The sequence below is a fragment of the Cucumis melo genome, chromosome 9 (assembly GCF_025177605.1).
Source record: "Cucumis melo cultivar AY chromosome 9, USDA_Cmelo_AY_1.0, whole genome shotgun sequence".
NCBI lineage: Eukaryota > Viridiplantae > Streptophyta > Magnoliopsida > Cucurbitales > Cucurbitaceae > Cucumis > Cucumis melo.
In genome coordinates this window covers 10,856,693-10,882,972 of record NC_066865.1, presented here as the reverse complement: position 1 = coordinate 10,882,972, position 26,280 = coordinate 10,856,693, and the positions used below count along the sequence as shown (strand labels likewise).

Genomic DNA, 26,280 nt, shown 5'->3' with positions numbered 1-26,280 from the left:
GTCGCGTTATGCGTCAAAAATTTAGTTCCCGATGTTATTAACACTTATGCCGACATATTTATGTGTCGGGAGTCGTCCCACTTCTTGTAGTGTAACCTTGGATCTTACTACATAAAAATGAATTCACTCTTTCTGAACCTTAGAGAAAGTAGATGAATTACTACCTTAACAACTAGTTCTAGGTCTTGAACAACGAGGCTCGAATCTCTTACTAGCCTGAGAGGTGTTAATTTATAGTTAGATCACTATATAAATTGTTTGTTCATTAGATGAATCAATGGTACTTAAGAAGTTAGATGTAAACTACAAGGGTAAACAATAATTTGACCTAATTGTAGTTATGAGCAATTTACGAAGAGTCTAATCACTATTGATCGTAAGTTATATCCATGTATAGAAATACATTTGTAATGCAAAGAGTACAGTTATCGATCGTTAGTGGAGTGATCAGTAGTGAATGTATATTAATTAATTTAATTAAATAGTTTAATGAATTAATCACATATCATTGTAACTTATAATTTTTAGGTCTACAAGATTTCTTTGCCAACTCATTAAGGATATTAATGAAAAAAAAATTGAATTGTTCAAATTATTTTTGAGAATTTATATTAATATGATTAATATAAAGTATAGTATTTTTTATACATTATAGTTAATTATATATATGATCTAAATCCAAACCATATTATATAGGAGTGATATATTTGAAAATGAGATTCGAATATTAATTTCGTATTGATTTATATAGAACTATAATGTAAAGAGAAATATATGCATATAAATATGCAGTATTTATATGTTAATTAATTAACTTTATATCAAATGTAATTTTTTATATAGCTATTTAATTCGCATGTTAGCTAATTAATTAATGGTTTATTAGCTAATTAGCTAAAGTAGAATAGTGGAGAACTTGGAGAGGAAGTTACCCTCCCTATGTATATATATTATTATTATAAAGGTAAGTGAATGAGATTCCTAATAAACTCTAGCCTCCACTATCTTTCTCTCCAATCCCATTTAAGCATTTCCTTCATCAATTCCTCTATCAAAGTCTCAAAGGGCTTGGAACCCATACATCCAATTCCTTTGATTGCTAGAGCATAAACAAGCCCTTTCCGAGGGTGGAAACCGGAGATTATTGACGTTTTTAGGTTTATCTGATTCAAATGTATTGATTGTATTTTTCTATTTGGTATTAAATATTTATAAAATAAATTAGTAAGATTTATTGATTAGGTCAAAATAGACATTATTAAAAGTTTTAAAAAGAAAAATAAAATAACTTTTGAAAAAATTAGGTTTAAACATAAAAGAATTTTACATAGAAAAGGAGGAAAGAATGCAGAACCTGCCATTTGCAGAGTATCCAAATGAAGTCAATTAAATGTTATTAAAGTTAATGATATATGAAGTAGGAATATAATTGAAAATATTACATAGTCGCGACTCCACAAGCTATTTAGTCACTTTGGACTTGAAGAAAAAAAAAATCAAATAATCACAGACACAAAATAAATAATTAAAAAAGAAAAAGAAAAGAGAAGATGCATAAGTAAATATGTGAAAAATATGGAGCCTCAAATTTGAAAAATAAGCCATGAATAGATGAGAAATACAAAAGCGGCCATTGGAAGGGCCCACCGTCCTCCGACGAAGGATTTCAAGGTGTTTGAACCACTGCAAACCAGCTTGTGGTTATGGTAAGTGCAGACCGGCTGATTCCTGCAACGGTATAAACCATAAATTGAATTAAGTAATTACTATTATTAGTAGGAAAATTACTGTCAACTTCATATACCAAATATAACAAAATTAATATATAGATTTTATGATATTAAGTAGAAGGGGCGTGGTTGGTTTTTATTATAAAAATAATTTAGTTAATGAAGTAAGTGGGAATTTAATTAATGTAGGTTGGAAATGAGAATAGGGATCACCTGTTGGAGCAGAAGGTGATGACATAATCAGCAGCAGAGCAAGTGAAAATACTTGTTGGGTCATCATAAGCATAACTATAAGCCGTGGGACAAGCATCCTTAAACTTCTTCGAATAAAACGTTGGCCGGCAAGTCACCGGATTCCCATAAACTCCTCTGCAACAATACTCATCCTTATCAAACACATCACATGCGCTCCGGCATGCCACCACTTTTCCCTTCGATTTCACTGCCAATTCCTTCGGGCATTCCGGTCTCAGATCCCTATCGCACCCTGCCACCCCGCATTTCCCCGTCCCGTTTATCGGCCTTACTGCCATCGGCAAATTGAACCCGTCCACCAAACTCACGTCGTAGAAATCCAGCGCTGCCAGAGTGAACTCCGCCAGCGATGCCGGTGTCTTTCCTGATGCCGAGCATTTTAGGGAATTCCCACAGGCTCCGGTCTGGCATTCTCCGGTCCCGCTCTCGTCGAAATTGCATCCTGTTCGGCCCCATATTCTACCCGACCATCCCACCGGCGCGTTGAAAACGATGGATTGCCCGCGTTTAAGAGCGAAACCGCCGCCATTGAAACTCTCTCCCGGGGTTATTCCCGGCCAGATTGTTTCTTTGCAGTTGTTTATTATCGTGAAAACTCGGGCACTCTCCGATATTCTCCCTCCTGCCGTTTTCACAAAATACGATTTTTTTTAATTGTTCAAAATAAATCGTTTTACTTTAAATTAATATAAATGACTAGTTTTATGTTTTAGTTGAGACAACTCATAAATTTACAGGTATAAATTGATGAGAAAACTTGATTGGGACTTAGATGGCACTTTATTTTACTTTCATTTTTTTTCCACACAAAGAAAATTGTATGTATATATGTTGCAGCTGATTATTGTCCTAAATTGATATTTGTCCTTTTTTATTATTATTATTATTATTTTAATCCTCTATCTTTAAAATTTGATAGTATTAAATATTAGAGCTTAATTCCACTTATTTTAAATATTATAATTAGTCAAAATTGTTTTTAACAATATTAAAAGGAAATTCACGTGGGCTGTTTTAGATAATGCAATTGCAAATATGCAACACATGCTAGAAGTTTTTTAAAAGTGCGACTTTTTTTACAAGGTAATTTTGTTTCTTTTTTCGATTTTAATGTAACGTTGAAAATTGGATAATTTAAACCTTAAATTATTGGATGATAACAAGATTGACACATTATACAAATAGTTAGTTCATAAAAAAAGGACTCAATTATAAAAAGTAAAATTGGAAAATCTACAAAACATATGCAATTAGGTTTGAATTTTGGGGGGAACATTTAAAAAGTTAAAACTTTGCTGTGAACTAATAAAAATTTAAAGAATAAGGAGAAAGTTAAAAGAAGCAGAAAGATAAAGGAGAATTTAGTATGAAATGATGGTTAAATTAATAGAAAAGAGAGGAAAAAAGTTACCTGAAGAAAAAATGAAGAGAATGAACAAAAAAAGAGAAAATGGAGGCATATTGGGGGTACTATATGGAGAGCTAAACCTTTTTTTTTTCTTCTTTTAAATTTCTTTTTTTTGATATGATGATGCAAGAATGTTGAAAAGCATATTTATACGAAACCAAAATGGAATACGTGTGGAGAAAAGGATAACTTGGAGCCCTAAAATTTGGCCATTGCCCTATGGTTTAAACAAACCAGAAATAATTAATTATACGAATTACTAATTTTTTTTTTTTCATTTTTTTGCTTCTTTTTGGAGATTCCTTTCCTGACCCTTTGCATCAAGTTTATCCACAGGTTCCATCCTTCCGTCCCATGAATCCCCAAATCCTAAATGATCACAATGTAGAAAAGCCCAATATCTTACACTTATTCGTTTTTCCAAACAAGCTCAACATAAAGAAGCCACCTCCCTCAACTATTTTCTTTTTGGAGGTTCTACAATCTACATTAAGCACCTTCTAGTGATAGCCTAATCGCGTTAATGTCCTGAATATTCTATATTTTACAAAATTGATCTTTTGATCTAATTTTTACACCATATTAAACCCTTCCGCTCACACATTTTATTTCTCTAAAAAAATAGTTCCTTCTCCTTTCCCCATTCTCTCCATTAGTGCGTTTAAACTTTTTTTTTTTTCATATATTTTCTCTTTCCAAAAATATTTTCCTCTCATCTTTCTCATTTCCTCCCCTCTTTTCCCCCACTTCCAATTCTCTCAAAAATCTCTCAAATCCTCGCCAAGATCTATTTGATACCGACGTTACAAGAAATCAACCATTTTCCAACGAAGTCGTTGGAAAATGTATCAAAATGCGTCGGAAAAGACATTTTACATTTCCATTTTGTTTGTCGAAAAAAGTGGTTGGAAAAACCACGTCGAAAAAGAAACTCCCAACGCCATACTTTTGAGGGGTGGGAGTACCTCCCATGCCCAATGGGCATGGTAAGCCATCGGGAGATCATAACGCCCCATGACGAATAAACAATTGTCAAGAGTTAGAGAGCACTCCTGACAGCCGTCTAAAGGCCCGTTGAGTGTTCACAATTATCTCTCGACGCCGCACACCATTCAGAGTGCCTTCATAAACTAAAAAAAATTAAGGGTTCTCTCGACACATACATATGTTGGCGAAAATAACAAAAAGCATAGAGAACAGCTATCTCGATGCAGTAAGCCACATTGATCAAAACGTCGAAGGTTATGGGTCGGGGTAGGCAAACCCGACGCACAAACGGGATGACTTCGGCAATTGATCATTTTGCCTGACTCAAGCTATGCCGATTGATAGGAAAACGTCAGGAAAGAACTTTTTTGATGTTTGGTCAATGCGTCGGCGTCCATGTTTGAAATAGGAAACACCTGATGCGATGTTGGAAGAAATTAGGCTGACGCGACATTCGCAAAATAGCCCACCCTCGCACGAAAAGCGTTGGGAAAACGTTTTTAATAATATTTTTTAATTTATTATTATTATTTTTTGCTTTTGGGTTCTGATTCGATTTAAATTCAATCAAATTCTAAAAACAACTAACATAAAAAATTATTAAAAAAACCAAATTTATATAAAATTAATTCGAATATTAAAAAAAATACACATACGTAGGTTTATAAATTGCATGAAAACTAAAAAGTAAAAAGTAAAAACTAATTCTCCTAAGCGTCACGATAGCTAGTTTCCCCAAGCCTCTCAACCTACAATGACATGAAATTAAATTTAGATATATATCACCGATAAGAAATTAAAGAACTTAACAGTTGAAAAATAAGTACTGCAATGGAATCCAGGTCCTTTCTGTGCCCGAGTCAGTTCTTCAATCATCATTCTCATTTCTTCCGTCCGTCGGGCACTTTCTTTGTGTTTTTGGGTACTTTCTTTCATTCATCGCTCATGCAACTCCGACATTCTTTGTTGTTCTTTAATTAATTATTTAGTGTTGTCAAGGCGAGCTTTTAGTTCGCTAACCTTCTTAGCATGCATCTCTTGCTCAATGATGAAGACGAAGAACTGCCAGCAGCCTTTCGGGACTTTGGCCTAGGGCCCCAACCAAGACCTTTTGAGTAACCCAGTCGTTTATCCAAAATTGCCTCGCATATCTCATCCCCAAAGAGTGGTTGTGAATCCTCTAGGGTGGGCTAGGACTGGAGTTCCAACATTTTATTCTGTAAGAAAATTTTTAATTAAATCAAACTCGTAAATTAAATGTAAAAAATAAAACAAAATATTTTCATAAACTTACATGTGCTTCCGAAACCTCCTGCGAAATGAACACCCCAAGCGTGTGTTTCTCTAAACAACTCTACTCGGTTGACTAGTTGACCTTGTTGTTAAATGAACTCGTGTTGTCGTTGTAGTATAAAGGACTTTGATCCGCTACTGTGGTTGTAGGGCTACTTCGCTCTAGCAGCCTTGTTGATCTTTGATCTATCCTACATGCAAACAATCAAAATGTTACTTACAAACAACAAAAATGAACTACTGTTGAGGAACATTAAAAAATGTAAATCACCTGATATTCTCGAGTAACATAGTGATCGTAGAGAAAGGGCCAATATTCCACACGATTCCTCAATCTGGGGGGTGGGTTGGCATGTGCTTGTTCCACATGATTTCTCAATTTGCACGAACACTTCAAACTCACAAAGTACCTTGTCATCAGGAAAGCTATCATCATTTCATTCATCTCGAGTAAATTGAATTTCAATCCCACTTTGATATCTCAAACAAAAAGTCTCTAATCCATTCATCACATATGCTTCTGCAATAGACCCCTTGGGTTGTGCTTTGTTTTGGACAAATTGTCTTAGCATGCGTAGACTTCTCTCCACGAGATACATCCAACTATAATTAACTGAACAAGTAACTTTTGCTTTATATGGTAGGTGAACGACAAGGTGTACCATTACGTCGAAGAATGCAAGTAGAAATATTCTTTCCAATTTACAAAGTATGCTTATGATATCCGCTTGCAAGCAGTTCAAATCAGTTATTCGTATTGTTCTTGTGCACAAGTCATGAAAAAACAACACAATTCAATAACTGCAATGTACACATTTTTCGGTAGATATGCTCAAACACCAATAGGTAGAAATCGATGTACCAAAACGTAATAGTTGTGGGTCTTAAGTCATGATATTTTCCTATCTTTTTCATTCACACATCGTGAAATATTAGATACGAATCCATCGAATGTTGGAATTTATGTCATAAAACTCGTATTTTGTTATTTGATTCCATAAAATTTACTATTGAATGTTATAATCTTAAAACCAATAAATTAATGTCCCGAGGCTATTTTACTAAGTTTGTCAATACACTTGAACTTTATGTAGAGACAAAAACATGGATTAAGTTCGAGTTAATAACCCAAATAATCTATAGTGTATGAATAAGGTTAGGTGCCTTATTCTGGAAAAACACTATGGATGCAGCCCACTCCGTAGTTAGTACAAACGATGTAATCTTGAATCGTTCATGTAGAGACTTGGGAGTGGGGGCATCCTACGTAAATGGTTTGCATAAGACTGGAACCATGAAATAGTCACTTTTAGTTATAACGCCGTAAACTACATAAACTGACTATTTCAATTATGATGACCTAGGTAACTTGATCTTAATCCTGAGCTAACTATGAACTTCTGTTTACTCGATAGTATCCTTATATCTGCATAGGTGAGGGCAGCTCATCATCGTTGGCTCAATAAGCCTCCCATTTCAAGGATAAGACCGAGTGGATAGCTAGGGACATAGGGTGCAAGACGAAATTCACTCCAACCTACTTCTGGGATAGTAGATATGTTGTTCCCTTAAGGACTGAATCCAAGTCTTGAACAAGGGGCCCCACCTTCTCATTGACCCGAGAAGGATTCAGGTTTATAGGTTGGACCTTAAACCAATTGTTCAATAATGAATCAATGGGTCTTAAGGAGCAAGATGTAATCCCGAGGGTAAAAACGGTATTTTGACCCAGCTAAAATTACGAACAACCTGCGAAGGATCAACTTACTCATCATGGTTATATCAGGTGGACAAAAATATATCTATAGTGAGAGGAGTGTAACTAAGAGTCTTTAGGGGAATGACTCTTTAGTTCACGAATGTTGATTAAGCTTGGTCGAAAAGAGTTTAGCTAGTTAATCTCAAATCGTTGGAGCCCATGATCTATAGGTCCATTAGGTTTCTCTACTAGCTCATATGGATTCAACTAAGAACAATATGTTGGAATAATTCGAATTGTTCGAATTAGGAAAAAAGAGAAAAACCGACAAGTATATAAGATATAAGTCAGTAGATATAAACTTTAAGCTTTGTGTTTAAATAAATATGAATATAGATTCATATTTAGAAGCTTAGAAAATTTTGAAACGGTCAAAGTTGTAAAAGTCAAAAGTTGACTTTTAACTTTAAAAAATCAGAACTTTGACCGGAATTTATATTCAAATATGATTTGAATTTTGGAAAAATGAATGCGGATTCATAGTCGAGAGGTTAGAATTAGTCAAGACGGGTAAAATAACAAAAAGTCAAAAAGTTGACTTTTAACTAAGAAAAGTCAAAGTTTGTCTTTGACTTAATTGGTCAAATGACCAAATTGCCCTTTGACTAATTTCTTAATTAACTAAAAGTTAGTGGGTAATGTGGCAGGTTATTATGAATTAGAAGCCACTAATTCCATTAAAGAGTTAATGGATTAATTAGGTGTTGAGATTATATGAAATAAATTGCATGCAATTTGCATGTAATTTTCATATATAAACTTCTCATTACACAATGAGTAAAGGATGATGTTTTCTCAAAAAAAGATTACTAAAACGATACACCTAACTGCCTACCTTCTCTCTAAACGATTTCCTTCACAAAAACGAGTCCTACAACTCGGTTCTTGGTCTTGAGATTAGTAGGTCAACTTAGTGGTTGTCCGTTGCTCGTGATCTTCAGGCAGAGAAGTTTTTTGGAACGAAGAAGAAGTTGTGAACTACAAAGGTAAGCTCATCGTTTACCTTTTATACTCTTCGTTTAGGTCTATCATGTAGTAATTGCATGTTAATTTCTAATCGTTTAGATGCATGTATGGTAAAGCATGATCTAATTCTTCCGCTGTGCATGCCATCTCTGATGTTTTTGTTCCATCATTGAAAAATTTAACTAATTTTAGATACTTGCAAAATGCAACTCGCTCACTGCTAGTCAACGCGTAACTTGCATGTGGCTTCACCAATCTGTTATCGACTTCTATCAGGTGTAAATCCATTCTTATTTTCAAATCTTGGAGGCCCAACCGAGCATTCGTGGTATCCTATGTTTTTCCTTCAATATTCGACAATGTACCGACCAAGTTGTCACAAATATTCTTCTCAATATGCATTACATCCAATTTATGACGTATTAGTAGACTTGCCCAATAAAGAAGTTCGAAAAAGATACTTCTCTTTGTCCAATTCAAATCTCTTTTCTTATCTTTCAATGATTAATGTTTACTCATCACTGGAAACTCTAGTGAATCTAGTTGTTCCAAGATATCATGCTCATTAAGTACAATTGGAGGAGGCCTACACTCTACACTTCCATCATGTAGCTTACTTCTACGCCAAACATGATTATTTGGAAGATAACGTTGGTGTTCCATGAAAGATATTTTTCCTCTTATCCTGAATGACGATCTATCTCCCATGCATATGAGACATGCCCGATACCCCTTCGTACTTCACTTGGATAAGTCAACATATGTCGAGAAGTCATTAATCATCCACAAAAAAGCTACATATAACTGAAAGAACTGATCCGTAAGAGAATCATAGGTACACACAACAAAACTTCATAACTCTTTTAGTTTCTCAATCAATAGTTGGAGGTAAACATTAATTTCCCTATTAGGAGATCTTGGACCGGGTATGAGCAATGACATGAAGAAGTTGGACTCTTTTATGCATTTTCAAGCTGACGAGTTGTAAGGAATTAATACCACAGGCCACATACTATACGAGGCACTAATATTCTCTAATAAAATAAACTCATTAGAAGCTAATCCCAAACGAACGTTCCGTGAATCTGAAGCGAACTCAAGAAATTCACAATCAAAATGCTTCCATCCCTCTACATTAGCTGGATGTCTCAACACATCCTATGTTTCAACTCATTTATCCTTATGTCATCTCATGTCAGACGAGCCCTCTTGTGATACAAACAATCACTATAATTTTGGTATCAATGAAAAGTGGTGCAATACCTTGTGCAGAATTGTTTTCCCTCTGTTAGGATTAACCTTGTATCGAGACTCACCACAAGTTGGACAATGTTGCAAATCCCCAAACTCCTTCTAGTACAATACACAGTCGTACTTACACACATGAATAGTCTCGTATCCCAGACTCAAGTCACTCAGTTTTCGTTTTGCTTCGTAGAAAGAACTTAGGATAGTAGTACTACACATTGGAAATTCACGTTTTAACAGTTCTAATAATATGTCAAATGATTTTTTACTCCAACTGTTAAGAACTATGACATGCATCAATGTAACCAAAAAGTTCAGGGAGGAAAATTCTGCAATGCCAGGGTATAGCTCACTACGTGCTTGGTTTAATAACTCCTGAAATATGTTGTCGTCTCTTATTCTACACCACTATTAAACGACATGTCATTCTCCAAACCTTCCTTCGTTTCTTCTTTGTGTTCAATCTGAGCTTGTAAATTATGAAGCATACCCAACAGTTCATTGTCTTCAGGAAAATGGTTACTGTTAGTTCCTTTATGGAAAGGGTCACTGCTAATTCCTTCATCAAATCTTTCTATACCTCTACACAAGTTCCCTGGTTCTCCATAAAACACTTAATCTATATAGGAGGGGGATATTCCAATTGTTAATAGATGTCGCTCCACACCCTATAATGAGTTCCAATTTGAGTTCATACATCTCTTGTATGGACACCTAATCCATTTGTACTGATCGATGTGATACTTTACAACCTCTAGAAATTAGGACACTCCCTCTCTATACTCAACCGAGAACTTATTCCTAAGCTTAATCTAACCTTTGTCCATCATTAAAGACTTATAACATAAATAGGTTTTATTAGTCTTATATTTCTCCTCTCAAATGTTCAAATTTACTCTATAAATAAGCTACACCTCACAAGTATCCAATATCTCAACTTTTCACTACATCTAAGTTTAAACTAAAAAGGTTACTGTAACTACAGGATAGCTAGAACAACCTAATCACATATTACTTCAATCTTCTGAGCTACCTAGCACTTCCAATTAACAAGCTTTAGAAGCTACCTACCACTTCCAACAAATTATAAACTACTAAAGGCTACCATAACTCTAACAAACACTTAATTCCAACAAATGAAGCATAGTAACAGATAAAAAACTATAGGCTACCATAACTGTAGGATAGGCATGACAAATCAATTAAAATTTTCAAGTATTTAAACTATTTCAACAATTTAAAAATTTTCAATTTCAATAATTCAACAATTTCAATACATTTCAATATAGTTTCAACGAGCCCCTCTCTAACAATCACAATTTAAATACATTTCAATATAATTTCAATACATCTTTCCAATTTATACATACATTTTCATTTCTAAACTTCAAAAAATTTCAATGCGTATAAACATAAATTTCAACAATTTCAACCTTAAACTTATAACAAATTTCAATATACATTTTATACATACAATTTAATTCATAATCTTCCAACAATTTCAATAAATGATTTTAATATATTTAAACATATATTGCAACAATTCTAACTTTATTCATGTAAACAAATTCAATCTAAATTCAAAACATACATTTATTCAACTTAAAAACAAAAAAATGTATCTTTACCGAAATGTAGAGACGGTGGCGAAATGTGATGATAGGGGAGGATAGTGGGTAGCAGAACAAGATGACGGGGGCAAGAAGTCAAAAAATGGCAACAACCGACGACAACAACGACAAGCTCTCTCTCTCGTTCTCTAACTTTTTTCTTTTCTATTTCGTCTGTGATTCTATGTTCTATGAGCACATAAGACTTATGAATAGGGGATATCCTGATACAGCCCGAAGACGTCGCGATAACTCCCTACAGCTGATGCCATAACTGAAAACATCAAGATTAGTTGGACTCATTCCCAACGTTTCACTTATGGCGTTGAGAAAAATTTGAAATAATTATTTAAATGTTACATTTTCCCCGATGTGGTTAATGCTAGCATCTACCGTAGTAAGATAATTTCTGATGCCATGTAGGTACGCATCGGGAAAACCTGAAATTTAAGAATAATATACCTTTTTTTCGACGCTAGAGACTTCCACGTCAAACGTAGTTGGGGAATTACTAACATATACTTTCTTTGCATCAGGGAAAAGATATATTATTATTTAAATTTCAAGTTTCATCGACATGTATCTGTATGGCATCAGAGAAGTAGTCAGTTGTCTCAACATCGAGATAGAGGATCACTATTAACGTAGAGTTCATGGCGTTGACATAAAGTTTTGCAATTATTATTTTTATTATTTTTTATTATCACCTGTGTCGTTTCTTTTTCAGTTTTTTAATCTAAAATTCAAAAGAGTATTTTCAAACCAAAAAGAACGAAATTGAAACATAAAAATCGATGTCTATAAAATTAGAATGTATTTTGTAATGAAAATAATAAAAAAGTTTACATAATTGTCTACAAAGTGCTTTTAAATTAATAAATACATAAAAAAAAGACGTCATCTCTAAAACTCATCTCCAGACATCATCTTCAAACAAATTTTTACCTACAATCTCATCAAGTAAAACATACTTTTACAAAATTTAAAAATCCAAAATTCTAAGCAAAAAGTTCCATATAACCACATTCAACTTTTCAGAATAAGTTAAACAAACAATAGTTAAGCAAAATCATTCAACCCCTAAACAACAAGTTAAGTAAACACTCTTCAGCCTTTAACAAATAAAGTCAAGTAAAAAATGCACAACTCACCCCATCAACACAACTTTTAAAGAAAAAATGTTCCAACCTTTTTCTTTGTTTTCTTGGGTTACGCAACAGTTCTCATCCCTGGCTCTTTAGGCAAAAGCCTTGGCTCTAAAGGGTTTATGTTTTCAATCTCTTCGGTAAACTCCGCCGCCACAACTTCAAGGTGGCCAACTTCTTGATTCTTGGTGACCTTGTTCTTTGTCGCCACTTTTGGAATTTATGTCCTAAAACTCGTAGTTTATATTTTAAATAATATTCTATTCAATAAATTGGTTATTGAAGACTTATTAGTGAAATTAGAATACTATAATCTTGAATTCAATAAACTAAGATCCAAAGGCTATCTAGTGTAGACTAGAACTTTATATAGAGACATAAATGTGGATCAAGTTTGAGTATATAGCCCAAATCGTCTATAGTGTATGAATAAGGTTGGACGCCTTATTCTAGAAACACTATGGATGCGGCCCACTTTGTAGTTAGTACAAACGATGTGATCCTAAATCGTTCATGTAGAGACATGGAAGTGGGGGTATCTTATGTGAAGAGTTTACATAAGACTGGAACCATGAAATAGTCACTTTTCAGTTATAACACCGTTGACTATATAAAATTGACTATTTCAATTATGATGACCTTGGTAACTTAATTTTAATCCGGAGCTAACTATGAATTTCTATTCAAACGGTATTATCCTTAGATCTGTATGGGTGAGGGCGTTGGCCTGACAAGCCTCCCATTTTAAGGGTAAGACCGAGTGGATTGCTAGGGACATAGGATGCAATACGGAATTCGCTCCTATTTGCTTTTAGAGTTAGTAGATAGGCAGTTCACTTGAAGAGTGAATCCAAGTCTTGAACAAGGGGCCCCACCCTTTCATTGGCTCGAGAGGGATTCGATTTATAGTTGGACCTTAAACCAATTGTTTGATTGTGGATTAGTGAGACTTAAGGAACAAGATGTAATCTTAGGGGTAAAATGGTATTTTGACCCAACCCAGGTTTCGAACAACCCGTGAAGGACTAACTTACTGATCATAGTTATATCAGATGGACATAAATATATCTATAGTGAAGGGAGTGCAACTACAGGACTTTAGTGGAAGGACCCGTTAGTTAACGAATGTTGATTAACTCGATCTAAAAAAGTTTAGCCAGTTAATCTCGGATCGTTGAAGTCCATGATCTATAGGTCTATTAGGTTCCCCTGCTAACTTATAAGGAATTAACTTAGAACAATAGGTTGAAATAATTTGAATTGTTTGAATTAGGTAAATAGAGAGACCAACAAATATATTTGATATAATTGCCGGTTATATATGTTTGATAGAGCTTTATATTTAAATGTGATTTAAATTTTAAAAATATGAATACGTATTCATATTCGGAAGCTCAGAATTGATGGAAATGATCAAAGTTGTAAAAAGTCAAAATGCTGACTTTTGACTTTAAAAAGTCAAACTTTGACCGGCTTTATATTCAAATGTGATTTGTATTTTAGAAAAATGAATGTGAATTCATGCTCAGTGTTGCTCCTTGTCTTTTAATGCCCAAAATGACTTTCCTCGCACCGTGCTTCACATGCTTGTAACTCGGTTGGGTATGTCTTCTAGGTCATCCGCGTCACGTATCACAGGGTCTAAATTAGTTAACCCCTTGTATATCTCCTCCTTTTACCTCATCCAATCGCTTGTAGATGCGACGAGATCTGTGGCTTTCCCTAAAGATCTTTAGGCTTACTCCAAATCAGGTCTAACAAAGTATACTTGTGAGGGGTTTTCGGTTGTTCTTGGCTTAATGGTGATTTTCTTTGCAGAACCCTCGGGTCTGGGTTTCTACGAAGAGAATTCTTAAGCCTTGCTGGTTAGCCCATGATAGGTTTTTTTTGTTAGTGATAGTTTGGATGAATACTTCTTCCTTTTTAGGAATTTAGAGATGAGAAGGGCTTCAAGGTTAGTCTTTTTCTTATCCGTCATGAGTTTGGTTGAAGGTATGAGGATTTAGATAAAGTTTACGATGAGGATGTTGAATTTTTCGACGAGGATTGAAGGTTTTGGGAGAGAGAGCAATTATAGGCGAGAGCAAATAGGGAAAATATAGGTTTACAAATGGTTACTCTTTAAGCGAAGAGTGACGTTCGTGTCATCATTATAAGCGAAGAGTGATGGTCATGTCATCATTAGTGTTTTAGGGCATTTATTGTGATTTGACACTAAGGCGATGAGTCTCTTTGAAAATAGAAAAGACCGTTGTATTCAATGCAATGCTTCAAATTCCACCATATGTTCCACAACTCCCTAGGCAATACTAAATTTTAGACGGGAAAGACTAACATCTTATCGCTTAATTATGCATCGTATACCTTTTAACAGGTCACGTTCTCTTACTCGTGTAGAATTTTTCTTTGTCTCCAAGCCTAAGATCTTACTTGCTACCCCTAGGTCTTTCATCTCGAACTCTTTGGACAGTAGCTTCTTGACTTTATAAACTTCTACAACATTTTTCCTTATTATCAACACATCATCTACATATAGTAAAAGACATATAATTTCACCATTAGACTATTCTCTTTAGTAGACACAAGGATCATATTTACTTCTCTTGAAGTTGATTCCTGTTATTAAATCTTCAAATCTCCTGTACCAGTACCTAGGAGACTTCTTAAGTCCATATAAGGACTTGTTCAATTTACAAACTAGATCCTTTTGCTTCAAGTCTTCTATGCCCTCAGGTTGACTAATGTAGATGTCTTCCTCTAGCTTTCCATGTAGGAACTGTTTTCACAGCCATTTGCTCTAGCTCAAGGCCCTTGCAAGCAACAATAGCTAAGAGGATTCAAATGGAAGTATGTTTTACTATAGGTGAGAACATTTCAGTATAATCAATCTTTTCTCTCTGTGTAAAAGCATTTGCCACCGATCTTGCTTTGATTAGGGTTCCTCCTTCACTGGCTTTCTCTAGTTTCTTCTTGAACACCTATTTACAAGGGAGTAGTTTCTTCTTAGAAGGTACAGGGACTAGATCCCATATTTGATTCTTATGCAAGGAGTCTAGTCTTTCTTTGATTATCTTCTTCCACTTAGATGAATCAACGGAATTCATAGCTTCTTCATAGAACTTAGGTTCTGTTAGGGTTGATGTCGTAAATCTCATGGTCTTGTAGTTTGTAATTGTATTATACAAACACTTTATTTAGGGGTCTTTTCAAAATATAAAAAAGCGGCAAAGTATTTACACTGTATAGAAAAATTTCGAAAATGAAAAAAGCCTAGAGGCTCAACGTTTAAATACCAAAAATGGCCCGTCAACAATGCGCGTAATATATTTGGTAACGCGATTTGGTACACGATCGTTTAGATTTTATTAATTTGTTACACGATCGTTTAATTAATTGGGTTACACGATCGTTTAGATTTGGCTCCCCAAATCTAAACCATTTTTTTCAAAATTTGGTATATGGTCGTTTAGATTTGGAAAATCTAAACGATTTTTTTTTTCAAAATTTGGTATACGATCGTTTAGATTTGGCTACACGATCATTTAGATTTGACTACACGATCATTTAGATTTGGGGTTTCAAATCTAAACGATTCTTTTTCAAAATTTGGTATACAATCGTTTAGATTTGGCTACCTAAAATCTAAACAATTTTTTTTCAAAATTTGGTATATGATTGTTTAGATTTGGCTACCTAAATCTAAACGGTCTTTTTTTTTCTTTCAAAATTTGGTATAAACAATTTTTTTTTAATATTCTTTATACACAATTTTTAGTTTTCGTTAGCCTAATTTAAATGCCTAATTAATTTTTTCAAGATTCTTATACACCATCAGATTTGGTTACCTAATCTAAACGTAAAAAAAGAAAAGAAGAAAAACGATACAATGCATGCAGTGAATGAAAAAAACGAAAAAGAAGAAAGAGTAAGAAAGACATGTACGCATCTAAAAAAAGAGAAAAACAAGAAAGACTATATAAAGAAATAGATTTCTTTACCCAAATCTAAAAACAAAAAAATGGAAGAAATCACAGCTAAAAAAGAGAGTACAGAGGAAGACGATTAGTATAAGAAGACGATTAAAAAATCGCAGGGAGGAGAAAAAGATGGAAGGGCAAATCTGAAATATTTAAAAAATGGTTAACTTTATGGGCTTCATTACGCTGGTCGTAAATATTTCAATAGTTTGTTATATTTAAGAAAGTTTTCCCTTTATTTATCTAATAAAATAGAGTGTTTTATTTTATTTAACATTTAGTTGCATTTACCTACAAAACCAATAAACTAACATCCAAGGTTATCTTTTCTAACCTAAACATATATGTGGAGACATATAAGTGGATCATGTTTAAGTGATAACCTAAATGGTCTATAGTATATGGATAAGGCTGGATACCTTATCCTGGCGACACTATGGATACAACCTGCTTTGTCGTTGTTACAATTGATCTAAAGTGCTACAAATGATTTGGTCCTAATCATTCATGTCGAGACATTAGAGTAGGGGTATTCTATACAAAGAATTTTGTATAAGACCTGACTATGAAATGAATAGTCTCTCTTATTAACATTGTTCCTGAGTGAGTTGTGAACTCTTGCCTATGAAGACGGTCTTTGATTTGCATGGGTGAGAATGGCCTATGTCGCTGACTCACTATGCCTACCATTTTGGGGCTTCGTCTGATTGGGAAGCTTGGAACACAAATACACAAGAAGGAATTCACTCATTCTTTATAGATAGAGTAAGTAAAGAAATTTCTCTCTTAAAGAAATTTCTTGACCTGAGAGGAGTTTAAATACAGTGGGACTATAACTTATTGTTCATTAGAGGAATCAGTGGTACTTAAGGAGTTAGATGTAACTACTAGAGCAAAACAGTCATTTTTAACCAAGTTGTACTTACAAGTAATTTGTGGAGGGTAATTGTATTGTTGATTGCTTATATCTAATGGACACAAAAAATATATCTGAAGGGATGAAAACCCTTTACAGCGGAAGAATTACAGAAACCCCAATTTTAATTGGAACCTTAAAAAATACCAATATATTGGCAAAAAATACAAAAACAATTTTTATGGTTAAACATGCTCTGAAGAAAAATACAGAGAAGAAGAACTTACGCTCGTTGACGACTCTAAATCTACCAATCACTAATTTGGGCACCACCACTTGGAAACCTTCCTATTTTCTGATTGAGATGGTTTGTGGGAACCAAAATTGGAAAAAGGGAATTTTTCTCTACAGAGAAATTTTTTTAAGAGAGAACGGGAGAGCAACTCTATCTTCGCATAAATCACTCCTCAAAATATTTCGTTACGCAAAAATTCTCTCTTCTTCAGTCGGAAGAAGTTGGAAGTTGAGAGAATATATGGGAACGTGGGAAAAAAACCACCCACGTTCCCTATTAATTTAATAAATAAATATTAAATTAATTAATTAATTAAAATAAATAAATAAATAAATAAATAAATAAATAATTAAATCATATTTAAATGAATATCTCTCGCATAACCTATAGTTTAATTTAATTAATTTAACTAAATCAAATTAAACTAAACTATTAATTAATTCTCCAATTAATTAATTTCTAAATTAAATATCTTATATTTAATTTAATCCAAAATTTGAATCATATTCAAATATAAATCTCTCATAACCTATAGTTTTAATATGTATCACATACACTTAAATTTTAACCTTTAGTTTTAATATGAATCTAATTCACATTAAACTAATATTTGAACTCATCCAAATATTTTATTCTCTCGTAATTTAATTTTGAATCATATCCAAAATTAAATTTATATAATAAAGTCTAATTAAAATATAAAATTTATATTATAATGTATCAATATACATTATATTAATTCCCAAAGTAAATTTGAACATTTCAAATTACAACCAATATAAATAAATCTCATTACTCTTTATGAGCTAGGAAGGGGACCTAATGGACCTACAGATCATAACTTACAACGATATGAGATATTAACCACATTAATCAATATTCGTTAACTGTGTGTACACTCCACTAAAGACTCACAACTGAATTCTTCTTACTGTAGATATATTTCTATATCCACGGATATAGACCAATACCAGTAAGTTAGTCATTCACAAGTGTTCGTAACACCAGTTGGGTCAAATTATTGTTTTACCCCTGGGTTACTTCTAGTCCTTAAATACCAGTGCTCCTCTAATGAACAACCTGTTTATGGTCCAACCACTAAACAGAAACCTCTCTCGTGCCATAGAGAGGGTAGGACCCTTTGTTCAAGTCTCGGAGACACCATTTAAGCAAACACTTATCTACTTACCCTAAAGGTGAAAAAGAGTGAATTTCATCTTGTATGATTATGTTTCCAGCTCCCCACTTGGTCTTGTCCCAAAATGATAAGCATATTGAGTCAAAAATTTGGCCACTCTCACCCGTACAAATCAAAGGACAATCCCTCGTAAATAGAGTTCATAATACAATTAGGATTAAGATTAAGTCACCTAGGTCATCCTAATGAAATAGAAATCCAACTAGTTAACGGAGTTACATCTAATGATTACTATTTCGTGGTCCAGCCTTATGCGAACTCATTGCATAGGATACCCTCACTTGCATGTCGCATACATGAACGCATTGGATGAATGTGTTGGTATCAAATTTAAAGTAAGTCGTGTCCATAGTGTTAACAGGATAAGATACCCAACCTTAACCCTATATTATAGACCCTTTAAGCTGATCTTGAACATTGATCCTCGTATGTCTCTACATACTGTTCAAGACTCATCAAAGAGCTGAGGATGTTAGTTTATTGGATTTAGGTTATTAAGACAAAACTAATAATATAATCAATAACACTTATTGAAATTATAATAATAAAACACTTTATTAATGACGGTCAATTGATTATATTTACTATCTATGAGTTTTAGGACATAAAACCCAATAACCTCCCACTTGGAATAAAACTCTAGTCCTTATGGGATGTACATAATAAAGTAATCCTCAAACATTGAAAATGGTAAAATATACAAGTATATTACATAAAACGTATATATACAAATACAATAAACTAGGGCATCATCATACCCATTAGACATCTCCCACTTGCCCTAGGTTACCTAATGTACATATCTCGTAGAACTAGACTTTTTAGATGATCGTCAAACACTTTAGCCATGAGAGTCTTCGTAAATGGATCAGCAATGTTGTGTTTCGAAGCGATCTTGGTGACGATCACATCCCCTCGTTGAACAATCTCCCGTATCAGGTGATACTTCCTCTCTATGTGTTTTTCTCGTTTGTGGCTGCGAGGTTCTTTAGAATTGGCTACTGCCCCATTGTTATCACAATATAGAGTGATGTGTAAGTTCATGTTTGGAACAACTTCCAAATCATGTAGGAACTTCTTAAGTAAAACTTCTTTTTTTGCTGCTTCACAAGCAGCGACGTATTCAGACTCCATTGTAAAGTCTGCAATGCATCCTTACTTGATGCTACGCCATACTACAACTCATTCAGGGTGAACACTGATCCCAACGTAGATTTTTTAGAATCCTTATCGGTTTGGAAATCAGAGTCAGTGTATCCTATAAGGATCAAATCCTTAGCTCCATACATAAGCATGTAGTCTCTCGTTCTCCTAAGATACTTGAGAATAATTTTAACCGTTGTCCAGTGGTCAAACCCTGGATTGGACTGATACCTACTGACTATTCCCACTGCATAGCAAATGTATGGCCTAGTGCAGAGCATAACATACATTAAGCTACTCACAGTTGAGGCATAGGGAATACGTCTCATATCCTCAACTTCTTGAGGTGTCTTAGGAAACTATTCCTTAGACAAATGAACCCCATGCCTGAAAGGTAATAAACCCTTCTTAGGGTTCTGCATCAAATATCGAACCAACATTTTGTCGATATAGGTTACTTGAGATAGTGCTAGCGTTTTGTTCTTACGATCCCTTATGATTTGGAACCCAAGAACATATTGTGCCTCTCCTAAATCTTTCATTTGGAATTAGGCTGCTAGCCAAGCTTTAACGTCAGTAAGGTATCCCACATCATTTCCAATGAGGAGGATATCGTCCACATAAAGTACTAAGAAAGCTACTTTTCCTTTGTTCATTTTCTTATATACACAAGGTTCATCAACGTTTTGGTTAAAACCGTAGGATTTGATCGCAGTATCAAACCTAATGTTCCAAGATCTAGATGCTTGTTTCAACCTATAAATGGATCGATTCAGCTTGCAAACTTCTTGCTCTTGACCTTGGGTTATAAACCCCTCGGGCTGAGACATAAAGATACTCTCTTCAAGATTACCATTCAGAAAAGCAGTCTTGATATCCATTTGCCATATTTCATAATCATAAAATGTGGCGATGGACAAGAGAATCCTTATAGACTTTAACATAGCAACAGGGAAAAAAGTTTCCTCATAGTCAACCCCTTCCCTTTGGGTATACCCTTTTGCTACAAGTCTAGCTTTGAAGGTCTGTACCTTCCTAGTTGAATCTCTCTTTCTCTTATAGATCCACTTACACCCTATAGGTTTTACCCCTTCAGGTAGATCTACAAGCTCCCACACTAAATTGAAGTACATAGACTCCATTTCAAGGTCCATGGCTTTGACCCATTGGTCCTTATCTACATCATTCATTACCTGTTTATAGAACAATAGATGCTCAACACCATCATCTGGTATGACAACCTGAGTTTCAATTAAACCTAAATAACATTTAGGTTATGATACAACCCTTCCACTGCGTCGAGGCATTCTCAACGATTGAGAAGGATGAGATTGACCTGATGTGATGGATTCATCAACTCTTGATGAGGGACCAACTTCATCAACAACCCTTGTTGATTTATCAGTAGCTTCATTTAATACTAATTTGCTTCGTGGTTTATGATCTCTCATGTGGTCTTCTTCCAAGAAAGTAGCATTTGTCGATACAAACACTCTATTTTCTTGTGGATCGAAGAATAGACCACCTCTCATCTCTTTAGGGTAACTAACAAATTGGCATAACCTTGAACGAGGTTCCAACTTGGGATATTTCACTAACACGTGTGCTGGACAACCCCAGATTTTGAAGTGACTTAAACTAGGTTTACGTCCTCTCTATAAATCGAAAGGTGTTTCAGAAACACTTTTCGATGGAACATTGTTCAAGATATGAACTGCAGTTTCTACTGCATACCCCCAAAACGAGCTAGGCAATTGAGCATAACTCATCATTGAATGAACCATGTCTAACAAGGTTCTATTTGTCCTTTCTGATACACCATTTTGTTGAGGTGTACCAGGTGCTGAGAGTTAGAATTGGATTTCATGTTCTATCATATAGTCTTGGAATCTCAAATCCATGTACTCTCCACCTCGATCAGATCGAAGTATTTTAATCTTTTTACTTAATAGATTTTCAACTTCAGCCTTATACTCCTTGAACTTTTCAAGAGCTTCAGACTTATGCTCCATTAAGTATAAATAACCATACCTCGAATAGTCATCTATAAAAGAGATGAAGTATTCAAAACCCCCTCTAGCTTTTACATTCATCGGACCACAGAGGTCTGGATGTATAAGTTCTAAAGGCTCTTTGACTCTATAACCTTTTCTAGTAAAAGGTCTCTTTGTCATTTTTCCTTCAAGACAAGATTCACATGGAGGTAATGAATCATCTTCTAACTCGTTTAGAAGTCCATTCTTTACCAATCTCTCGATCCGATTGAGATTTATGTGACCTAATCTTAAATGCCAAAGATAGGTATTGTTATTTGGAGAAATTCTTTGCCTTTTATTTTGAGTATTAACAGTTCTAAACATCTCATGATTTAAAACTGCTTTTGCTTCATTAGGTTTTAATACATACAAGTTGTTTTCAAGCTTAGCCGAACAAATATGTACACCATTCTTAGAAATGAACGCTTCATTCATAGAAAAATTAATTGAGTACATATGTTCAATAAGACAAGAAACGGAAACTAAGTTCCTTTTAATTTTAGGAACTATGTACAAGTTTTCCAAAAACATGAATTTATTTCCGAAAAATAACTCAGCATTTCCCACTGCACGAGCTGAAATGACATCTCCTGTTCCAACCTTGAGTGTCATCTCACTCTCCTCAAGCTGCTTGAAGGAACTAGTTTCTTGTAAAGAAGAACAAACATGGTTAGTGGCCCATGAATCAAGTATCCAGGCATTTTGGTCATTTTTCACTAAACATGTTTCCAAGACAAGTAAATCATATTTACCTTCCTTTTCTTTCTTCTTAGCAAGGTACTTAGGGCAGTTTCTTTTCCAATGCCCATCAACATTGCAGTGGAAATATTTCCCTTGATAGCTACCTTAGCCTTCTCTTTGCCCTCAGCAGCAATAGTAGGACCTTTCCGGCCCTCCTTTCCTCTTCTGAATTTTCTCAGATCCAGAAGATGAAGGTGAAAACCTCCTGGAATAGGCAACATTTGCCTCTTCTTTGATCTGAATGGATGGTTGCCCAAACATCTCTCTAAGAGAATCCATGATCCGACGTGCAGTGACCATGATCTCATGTTTCTTGCTCAGTATGTCAGACATACTAGCCAAGATATGGAGGCGAGCCTTGTCATTGGCCTTTGTCCAGCGGTCATATGCATCCCTAACACTTTGGGATGCATATTTAATGGGGAAAGGATGGCATTCCTCCATTAAGACGAAGCGTAAATCAGCGATAACTAGAATCATATTCAGTTTCGATTTCCACGTCGCATAATTTTCATCGGTTAATTGATCTTTTTTAAGCAATGCAATAATTAAGGAAGACATGCTGAAATAGCAAACAATTGACCGTATTAGTTATCTTTGTCTTAACCCATTACATAAAACAATCCAATCAATTCAGTAAAAACAAACAATCAAAGAACCCTAATAAAACTAATGATTTAGTTTTTGCAATGATACTTCAGAAGTTTAGAGCAACAGTCACTGAAGGGTGATCAATTACTCCTCTTCTGAATTGAGACAATCTCAACTAATTACTAATACCAGAATAACTCTTATTTCTATAGTTCTTAACTATCGTTGTTCTGTCAAGGATTCATTAACTAACTTAATTCATCCCGTAAGTGTGACTCTACCATTTTTAGATCCCATAGGTACGCTTCAATAGGCTACCGTTAGGAAAGACAACTGTTGAAGATTAACCTAAGAAATCCTATCCATTTCTGGAGTTTGCGATGTTCCGACTTATATGATCAAGCCCTCCGAAGGGATGGTCACTCGAGGATGACACACAAGCGGATCATAGAAATATCACGGTGCAACCTAATGGAGGAGATCGTAGGATACCTTGACACGTGTCCTTCTCCCACTTACTATGAACATTTCCCCGATTCACCTTGTTATTGACCCATACAAACACTTTCTGAAGGGAGGCTGCGCCCAGAGCGACACGAAGTCGAGTATGGATCTCACATGTGAACTCTTAGGGACGTGAGAGCAAAAAAATGATATATCATATATACCATTTTTCTCCCACTAAAATGTTCTATTAATTTAGGGTTTAGTTGCACTTAGCTAAATTTCGTCTAAATGAATCTAACTAAGTCTATTCTTATTATAACACTTATAATAAAACTTTACACTAAAGTTTCTAGGTGTATTAAACCATTTAATTTACCTAGTGACATCTTATGCTAATAGGAATAAGGTTAATTCAACGCCGGTTCTGGGTCAGTTCCCAGGTAGGAGGTGTTCCGTAAACCGTCAACTTAAGTACCTTTAGCCTTAGACAGAACTTTACCGGTGGAGTTCCCTTATAACCTTAAATCTTATTTGTCCTGTTTAGTTTCATTAAACTAAAAATAAGACTTAATTTTAATCCTATTAGAATTAATGTGATCTTAGGTCTATTTAATTTTAAACAATTTAAAGTTAAACCAAATTAATCCTAAGATCCTATATTTGCATGCAACTCTTTATTATAGGTTGACGGTTTCTAATAATCAACTTTTATAACTATTATAAAATTAGTTAATTAGCCTTATAATCATGCATACTATGGTTTAAATAATTAAAAATTAAATTATAATTAAATAAAACCATATTACATGCATACATTACAATAATATAACAATTATATTAAACTATGGATGTTATGCATAGTGCATATTAATTTTCATCTTTATTTATATAACAATTATATTAAATAAAATATGAAAATCAATCAAGCATACATAAGACATTAATTTAAATATAACAAATTATATTTAACTAAGTAATGTCATGCATCATGCTTATTCAATTTCATATATTTAAAAAAATGAACATATTTTAAATTACTCATGAAATTCATAATCATGCATTAAAACCATACATTATAACATTTATAATATATAAAAATGCATGAACATGCTTAACCTAAGGTGGGATTTATCTAAATGACATCCATAAAGTATTTAAATAATAATTGAACCTGTAAAATTGGCCCATGGGATAAAATAAAGCAAAAATTACAATAATAAAACTTTAAATTTATCCTAAAAATGCTTTCAAAGCTCCAAAACCGGCATCAAAACCTTCAAAAAGCTTCAAACCGGGTCCAAAAACCTTGAACCAGTCAAAACCCACTCCAAACCGGCCCAAAAATGCTTGAACCGGCCCAAAAAATGAAGAACCGGCTCAGAAACGGCCTGAACCAGTGCCAGATGGAAAACCGACGCCGACCGAGCCGACCGAGCCGACCGCCACTGAACCGAGCCGTGAGCCACCCTAGCCTATCCCAATTGCTGATGACGTCACGCTGACGTCACGATGACATCATGCTAACGTCATCCTTTCTTCTACCTTTGGTTTCCGTACAGAATTGTAAAACTCTCCGTTGATGGCCTTTCGGTTGTTCGTTTTGAACAAATTTGGTGTCGAAAAACTCAGAAAAACACCTCGAATCCAAAAATTGGAGTCTAAATTACAGATTTACATTTTAATCTTATCAAAACAGTAAATCTATGGCCAAAATTACAGAAACATTCAATTGCAAAACTCACATTCATAATGCAGAGATCCCACCTAAACAATGAAATTTTTTTAATATTCTCAATTAAAATTGAGATGTCTCTAAGACTAAGTGAAAGAATGAAAACCCTTTACAGCGGAAGAATTATAGAAATCCAATTTTAATTGGAACCTTAAAAAACACTAATATATTGGCAAAAAATACAAAAACAATTTTTATGGTTAAACATGCTTTGAAGAAAAATACAAAGAAGAAGAACTTACGCACGTTGACGACTCTGAATCTACCAATCACCAATTTGGGCACCACTACTTGGAAACTTTCCTATTCTCTAATTGGGATGGTTTGTGGGGACCAAAATTAGAATAAGGGAATTTTTCTCTATAGAGAATTTTTTTTCAGAGAGAACGGTAGAGCAACTCTGTCTTCGCAGAAATAACTCCTAAAAAAATTTCGTTATCCACAAATTCCCTCTTTTTCAGTCAGAAGAAGTGGGAAGTTGAGAGAATATGTGGGAATGTTGGAAAACCACCCACGTTCCCTATTAATTGAATAAATAAATATTGAATTAATTAAATAAATAAATAATTAAATCATATTTAATTAATATTTCATTCAAATCATATTTAAATGAATATCTCTCGCATAACCTATAGTTTAATTTAATTAATTTAATTAAATCAAATTAAATTAAATCAAATTAAAATAAACTATTAATTAATTCTCCAATTAATTAATTTCTAAATTAAATATCTTATATTTAATTTAATCCAAAATTTGAATCATATTCGAATATAAATTTCTCCCATAACCTATAGTTTTAATATGTATCACATACATATTAAATTTTAATCTATAGTTTTAATATGAATCTAATTCACATT

At 34.1% G+C, this 26,280-nt stretch overlaps 1 protein-coding gene across 1 annotated transcript; it reads right to left on the bottom strand.

The window, feature by feature from the left end:
* Positions 1-1,369: 1,369 nt before the first annotated feature.
* LOC103503392 (pathogenesis-related thaumatin-like protein 3.5) lies at positions 1,370-3,512 on the bottom strand. The gene is made up of 3 exons (XM_008467572.3): positions 3,397-3,512; positions 1,944-2,607; positions 1,370-1,728 (listed from the first exon to the last, which is right to left on the bottom strand). Exons 1-3 carry the CDS (start codon positions 3,443-3,445, stop codon positions 1,584-1,586), a joined length of 858 nt encoding a protein of 285 aa, XP_008465794.1. The 5' UTR covers positions 3,446-3,512; the 3' UTR covers positions 1,370-1,583.
* Between the last annotated feature and the right edge of the window lie 22,768 nt (positions 3,513-26,280).

Coding starts and splice junctions, on each gene's coding strand:
- LOC103503392 (XM_008467572.3), bottom strand. CDS start 3,445: ATGCCTCCATTTTCTCTTTTTTTGTTCATTCTCTTCATTTTTTCTTCA. Junction 2,608..3,396: donor TCTCTTCATTTTTTCTTCAG/GTAACTTTTTTC, acceptor TGAAAACGGCAG/GAGGGAGAATATCGGAGAGT. Junction 1,729..1,943: donor ATCACCTTCTGCTCCAACAG/GTGATCCCTATT, acceptor ATACCGTTGCAG/GAATCAGCCGGTCTGCACTT.